Source organism: Rutilus rutilus (assembly GCF_951802725.1).
Source record: "Rutilus rutilus genome assembly, chromosome: 1".
Lineage (NCBI taxonomy): Eukaryota > Metazoa > Chordata > Actinopteri > Cypriniformes > Leuciscidae > Rutilus > Rutilus rutilus.
Window position 1 is genome coordinate 44,068,012 of NC_140209.1, and position 6,879 is coordinate 44,074,890.

Here is a 6,879-nt window from a genome sequence, read left to right on the forward strand (position 1 = left end):
TCCTCAATCTCTGAAGCATCCTCTAACTCTGAAACATCTTCATCTGTATCAGTATCACACTCAAAAACCTGTGAAATTACTTCTTTTACTGTCAATCTTTGGGAGCTCATTTTTCCTGCTGTCTATGTCAAAGTCTCATGCCACACTGAGCAACAGTATGGGAAAGCTCATTATTCACTCACAAGGGTGTGAGAAACAAAACATAACAAAAACATACATCAAATAAAAATAAATTTTGGCTCTGCGAAGCTGCCTTTGAAGGTTTGGTTAAAAGCTAGGTATTTCAGATATATTGAATATAGAAATGAGAGCTTATTTTACTCTCTGTGTCTGACAAAGATTTTCGTCTGTAATTTGCAATTAATTCTGAACACCGTGATTTAGCTTTTTCAAGTGTGTTTGGTTAGGGTTAGAGCACTTTTAGATACTTGCACTTTAGAACTGGAGTTGATGCCCTGACATACATAAAATAAATGTTTTTATTTTGAGTCTATTGCTTTTGAATAGCTGCCAATGAGGCTCAAACTGACCTGCGAACATCACAAACGTAATAGTACTTTTTTTTTTTATATGACAAAACACATCAGCATGTTGAAACTTTGCATGCATGTTCATGATGATAAATGAGAAAAAGTCACAACATATCAAGAAAAACAAAAACAAATGTTTAATATTATTTCAGGTAGCTTGAAAAAATAAACGATAGCTAATTTTTACCATCTGTGGCTGACAAAATATTTTTCTGTATTGAAATAAGTTTGGAAAAAGCTCATTTTTAGCTTCATGGGTAGTAAAAAAACGAAATAATAAAATATAACCAAGAAATTGTATTATTTTGGGTCGGTACAGTTGCATTAGAGCGTTAAACTATGTGGGTCAAATTGACCCGCGAACATCACAAACGTAATAGTAATTTTGTTTGTAGGCTATATGTCAAAACACAATCAGCATGTTAAAACAGTATTTCCAACAACTAGAAAATCTAAACGGGTCAAACTGACCCGCAACATAACACAAGGGTTAAGCAGTAGGACGTAGATTGTACATTAGATACTCTCTATTAAGTTCACCACCTTTCAGTTCAGTTTATAAGCTGTCAGATGAGACCAAACAAGACATAGTTATACATTAGAACACAGTAGTAGATAAATAGTAGTAGAAAGCACATGTGTCCTGTGAAGCAAATGGTAGGTTACAGATGAGTCATTGAGGTGTAATCGACACAATGAGTGTCCCAACAGTCCTCAACCAGCATTGATGAAGCCCTTGCACTAAACAGACATTAGCATACTGTGATGAAGAAGGCCATCGTGCCACGTTTAATTCACATGTAGCCTACACCTTTAAATGGATTTCTGAAGTAGCCTACTAGTGCTAAGGCAGTAAAGAGTTCTACCCATGTTCGCTCAGCCCTACAGCAACCTAGATTTTCCGTCTAAAAATTGTGCAAAGAAAAGAAACATTAAGTAAGATTGGTTGTATATTATAGATTTTCTTATTTGTGTTTGACATTAATCTTGGCACGGAAGGAATACATGTGAAAATGTCACATTGTATATGGACATCACCTACATTAAGCAGTGAGCAGTGAGCACAATGTATTGCTCACATAGACAGTATGATTGCTCACCAACAGATGGCACTGAGGATCGTAACGTACGAGACGCGTATGCCGTGACGCATACGCGTATTCCGTGACGCACACGCGTCGAACGCCCGTTTTGCTTTATAAGGAAGCACCGCCTCTCAGACGATCTCTTTCAATCGGACCGGGGACAAAATGGTGAGTTCTAGACTCTTTTTCATAATCCAATCTAAATCAAAGGCATCCTGCTTATTTTAGACTCATCATGTTCAATATATTACACATAGAAGGCAAACGACTGTTTTGCTGTGTTTATAGTTTGTAATTAATCTCTGCGCCAGAGTTTTTTTGCACATGATATGTGTGATTGACCGTAGGGGAAAATGGCCGCATTCTTTGCTTTGAGCTTTAACACATAAACGATTTGAATTGTTTTTGGAAACACGAAGACATTAGATAAATATTATAATCCTTTATGATTGTTAAATTGGCCTTTTCTGAGTTTCATTGTTCTCACTATGGTTTACTTTACGCGGTTCTTTGTAGGGCCTTGCTGTCTCTTGAAGTGGCTAAGTAAATTTTACAGCCGCATGTTAAAGGTGCAGTCAGTGTTTTTTTACGCTGCCGTTTATGCTCCTGCAGGGACCCAGAAATAGACTTTTGTCCTCTAGTGGATTTTATTTCTTAATGAATTTCTGACACATACATGTCACAGTTTTAAGTCCAATAGGTCTCATGACAACCTGGTCTTTAAAAATGACTTAAATGAATTTAGTGATCACATTTAGCTCTCATGGAGAATTATATTTTGTAGTCCCTTAAATCTGACCAATTTCTAAAATAGTTTGTCATAAATCAACAATTAAGTAAAATATTATGTTTTCTAGTCAATGATTGTTACAAAACGGGTCATTCATTTTGATGTCCACTACAGGTCCTCTACTTGCACTATGCCTATGACTACTTGCCTATGACTTGCAGCATGTTCTTTAGGCATTCTGGGAGACAAGTGAATGTGGGAAGAAATTATATCAATATTCCTATGAAATAGTAGGTATGAAAATGTTGCCCATTATTTCTATTTCCGTTACATTTTGCCCCAAGAACACAAGTAAATTAGATTCATTGTATGGGACTATCCATTTATGGACATTTTAACCACATATTGGATAAAGTAAAATGGTTTATCAACTTCTGTTATCTTTCATAACAGGTGATAATCATCTTTATACAAAGTTTGGTTTTAAAAAAACAACAATCATAAAACCCCTTTTTTTTTTCTTTTTTTTTACCAACCTTGGTGTCCACTACAAGAGGACATGGCATAACATGAATAAAATAGTTTAGTATTTTTTTTTTTTCTTATGCTTTCAACAATGTAATGATACACTTAAAAAAAATATATATATTTTTTTTCTTCTGGGTCCCAGGAGGATATGGTAGACTTAATGTTCCCATGTGGCAACCTGTTCATTCTAAAATCCGTGTTTGTTACTTTCCTCCAAGAAAAAATTTACAGAGTACAATTCAAGAGATTTAAAACTTAGTTTTCCTTGCTGAATATTAATTTTCTTGTAATGGGCCCTTAACAGGGTTTAAGTTGAACTTTTTAATTTGCACATCTCGTCATGCATGAGGTTCTGCAAGAGACTACTGCAGCCTTTAAATGTGTTTACATTGAAAAACAAGAGATAAGTAGTGCAGTGGAATGGGGAAAATGCATTGTTTGAGCGGAGCCCCTTCAGATGAAAGTGCTCTTTATTATTATTATTATTTTTTTTTTTTTTTTTTTTTTTTAAAGTTTCTATCCAGCATAACTACACCAGTTGTGGAATTTTACAGATGTCAGAACACTGGGAGTTTTCACATTCAGACCTTACAAATATGATGCTGAATAACTTACCTTTTTTTTTTCTTTTCTTTTTTTTAGTCTCACCGTAAATTTTCGGCCCCACGCCATGGATCTCTGGGCTTCCTGCCACGCAAGAGGTGTAAACGCCATCGTGGTAAGGTGAAGAGTTTCCCTAAAGATGATCCCAGCAAGCCTGTTCACCTGACTGCTTTCCTTGGCTACAAGGCTGGTATGACCCACATCGTCCGTGAGGTTGACAGACCTGGCTCAAGTGAGTTAACGTTTAAGTGTTCAGATTTTTTTGCATGTAGAAAAGTGCTCTACTTTGCCTGTAGTGTGCCTGCCAGTGATGAAATTCTCGACGGGCGGACATATTTGGGCTTCTAATCCCTTGCTGAATGTCGAGTACTGAGAGCAGTTGCATAATCAAGTCTTAAACCTGCATTCTTAAGTATAGCTTGGTGTTTAATATCTGAAGTCTTAATGTTTGCAGCTAACTAGCTTTTCCTTGTTTTTAGAGGTCAACAAAAAGGAGGTGGTTGAGGCAGTGACCATTGTGGAGACCCCTCCCATGGTTGTAGTGGGTGTTGTTGGATACGTCATGACCCCGCGTGGTCTGCGCTCTTTCAAGACCATCTTTGCTGAGCACATCAGTGACGAGTGCAAGCGTCGCTTCTATAAGAACTGGTAAGGCTTGGTTTTGAGAACATATGATTGCTTGCATGTTTAGTCTGGAGCTAATAGATGTTGGCCAGATTAAACAGTCACGTTTTCCTGAGCCATTCTAATGTGTCGGTGTGGTGCAGCTCCGCTCAGGTGCCTTGTGCCCTGATGAGCTCCGGGCTCCTCTGGCCGGTGGAAAGGGCTCCTTAGAAACCGTGCCATGAGCTGAAATTACCTATTGCTGTCGACGCCTCCCCTTTACCATGAGGATGGGCAAAGCAGCTATGCCCAGTCTCCTTCCACTGGCCTGCTAGGCTATGAAGGGGCTGTGCCAACCTTTCTTTGTGCTTTTCCCCTGCCCTCATCTACCACGTTCAGGTACAAGTCCAAGAAGAAGGCCTTCACCAAGTACTGCAAGAGGTGGCAAGATGAGGAGGGCAAGAAGCAGCTGGAGAAAGACTTCGCCTCCATGAAGAAGTACTGCCAGATCATTCGCATCATTGCCCACACACAGGTGAGCTTGGAGTAGACCATCTTTTTAACTTGGGATCCTGTGAAATCTCTCCCCCCCTTATGTTCAATTCAATCTTATGAAATGTACTTAATTTACAATGAAATTGAGCATTGTCAAGCGGCGGCGTACACAGAACTGTATAAATTTAAAACCTGTATTAAAGTCTTGGTTGTATGATTACTTTACTTATAATTGGATATGTTTTGTCATGAAGATTTACCAACATTTGTTTTGTTGTAGATGCGCCTGCTGCCCCACAGACAGAAGAAGTCCCACTTGATGGAGGTTCAACTGAATGGTGGCTCTATTGCTGATAAAGTTGACTGGGCCAGAGAGAAGCTCGAGCAGTCAGTTCCCATCTCTAATGTCTTTGCTCAGGATGAGATGATTGACGTTATCGGCGTTACCAAGGGTCATGGATGCAAGGGTAGGTGGATAGCTTTTTGTTCAACATCTGTCCGTTCCCATGATTTTAATTTTGACTTGACAAGCATTGTGCTCATAATGATGAAAGACATGGATTAATAGCGTCAGGCATGGCGCCCGAAACGCATGAGGAAACTCCCATGCTGCCTTCCTTCTGACAGCACACTTGCCATATTATAAGCAAATGAGCTTCAAAGAGGCCTTTTCTGATCAAAGATGTGTTACTGTAGGTGTGACAAGCCGTTGGCACACAAAGAAGCTGCCCCGCAAGACCCATCGTGGACTGCGTAAGGTGGCCTGTATTGGAGCCTGGCATCCTGCCCGTGTGGCTTTCTCTGTTGCTCGTGCAGGTCAGAAAGGCTACCACCACCGAACTGAGATCAACAAGAAGGTGAGGCCTCAGAAATAGACTCAAGTGTTCCTTCGGCATCACTTTTGTGCGTGTCTTCTCTTACATAATTTTTATTTTATATTAGATCTACAAGATTGGTGTGGGCTTTCACACCAAGGATGGAAAAGTAGTTAAGAGCAACGCCTCTACTGATTATGATCTGTCCAACAAGAGCATCAACCCCCTCGTGAGTGTCTAGATGTCAATCTGATGTGGTTTTTGGTTACTTCAGACTATGTAGTTGCATTTTAAACTGACTCTTGTGTTTCCCTAGGGTGGATTTGTGCACTATGGTGAGGTGACCAACGACTTCCTCATGCTGAAAGGCTGTGTGATCGGAACCAAGAAGAGGGTTTTGACCCTGCGCAAATCTCTTCTGGTCCAGACCAGCCGTCGTGCTCAGGAGAAGATCGAACTCAAATTCATCGACACCACCTCCAAGTTCGGTCATGGACGTTTCCAGACCATCGAGGAGAAGAAAAACTTCATGGTGAGTGCGTGACAACTTTGACACAATGGTTTCTCGCTGCACCCTCTCAGACTGCGGTCTAAAGATGTTGGTCAGAATTAGGCCTGGGTCTACATGGTCAGTGCATGGTGAGACTGACCTGACTATCATCGCCGCTCTGTGGTTGATGCGCATCATGCTTGGCTGGATCCTTCAAAGAAGCTTTAAGTGGTAGCATTTAGACCTCTATCCCGTAGAGATCAAAATTGAATGACATTGCGTATACTTTGTTGCCTGTAACTGACCTGAAGTGACAACCTTTGCTGAATGCAATGAATCTGACTCATGATCCTAGGCACATCAGTGCACTGTTCGTAACCTGTTTCAGCTAATCAGTCTGAGATTTGGGTTCCATTCCAGTGCAAAATTAAAACTCGGTGAGGCAGGGGAGTAGTGCCTCCTTTGTGCTTTCTCCCTGTTCACTCTCTGATGACATGACTCCAGTTGTACTTTTAAAACATGCAGTAATTTGTCTCAAATTTGATATAGCTGGTAACAAATTTTTTTTTCCTCTTCTCAACAGGGACCCCTCAAGAAAGACCGTCTGGCCAAGGAGGAGATGGCATAAATGTGCTCGTCCTCTGCTCTGTCTGGTGTTGTCATGCAGTACTGCAGAGTTGTTTAATAAAAATAAACAAAACGATGTCTGTCTGTTTTTAATATTCATTTATAGTCCCTCTATATAGCAAAATCTTAAATTTGAACACTGAGCTGATTGTTCTAACAGGGCTCTTAACAATTGAATGTGTGACACTTAGGCCCGGTTTCACAGACAGGGCTTAGACTCAGCCAGGATTAGACCATAGATCAATTAGGACATTTAAGTAATTTTTATAAACATGCTTAGAAAAAAAACATTACCGATGTGCATCTTAAAACCAAAAAGGCACTGATATATTTTTAAGATCAGTCAGTGCAAGTTTATTTCAGTGGAAACAGC

The 6,879-nt window shown here is 39.9% G+C and overlaps 1 protein-coding gene across 1 annotated transcript; it reads left to right on the top strand.

The window, feature by feature from the left end:
* The first annotated feature begins 1,723 nt into the window (after positions 1–1,723).
* Positions 1,724–6,582, top strand: rpl3 (ribosomal protein L3). The gene is made up of 9 exons (XM_084420991.1): positions 1,724–1,783; positions 3,516–3,708; positions 3,956–4,124; positions 4,479–4,614; positions 4,855–5,041; positions 5,271–5,431; positions 5,517–5,618; positions 5,706–5,921; positions 6,463–6,582. The coding sequence occupies exons 1-9, from the start codon at positions 1,781–1,783 to the stop codon at positions 6,505–6,507; spliced, it is 1,212 nt and encodes a 403-aa protein (XP_084277117.1). The 5' UTR covers positions 1,724–1,780; the 3' UTR covers positions 6,508–6,582.
* Positions 6,583–6,879: the final 297 nt, after the last annotated feature.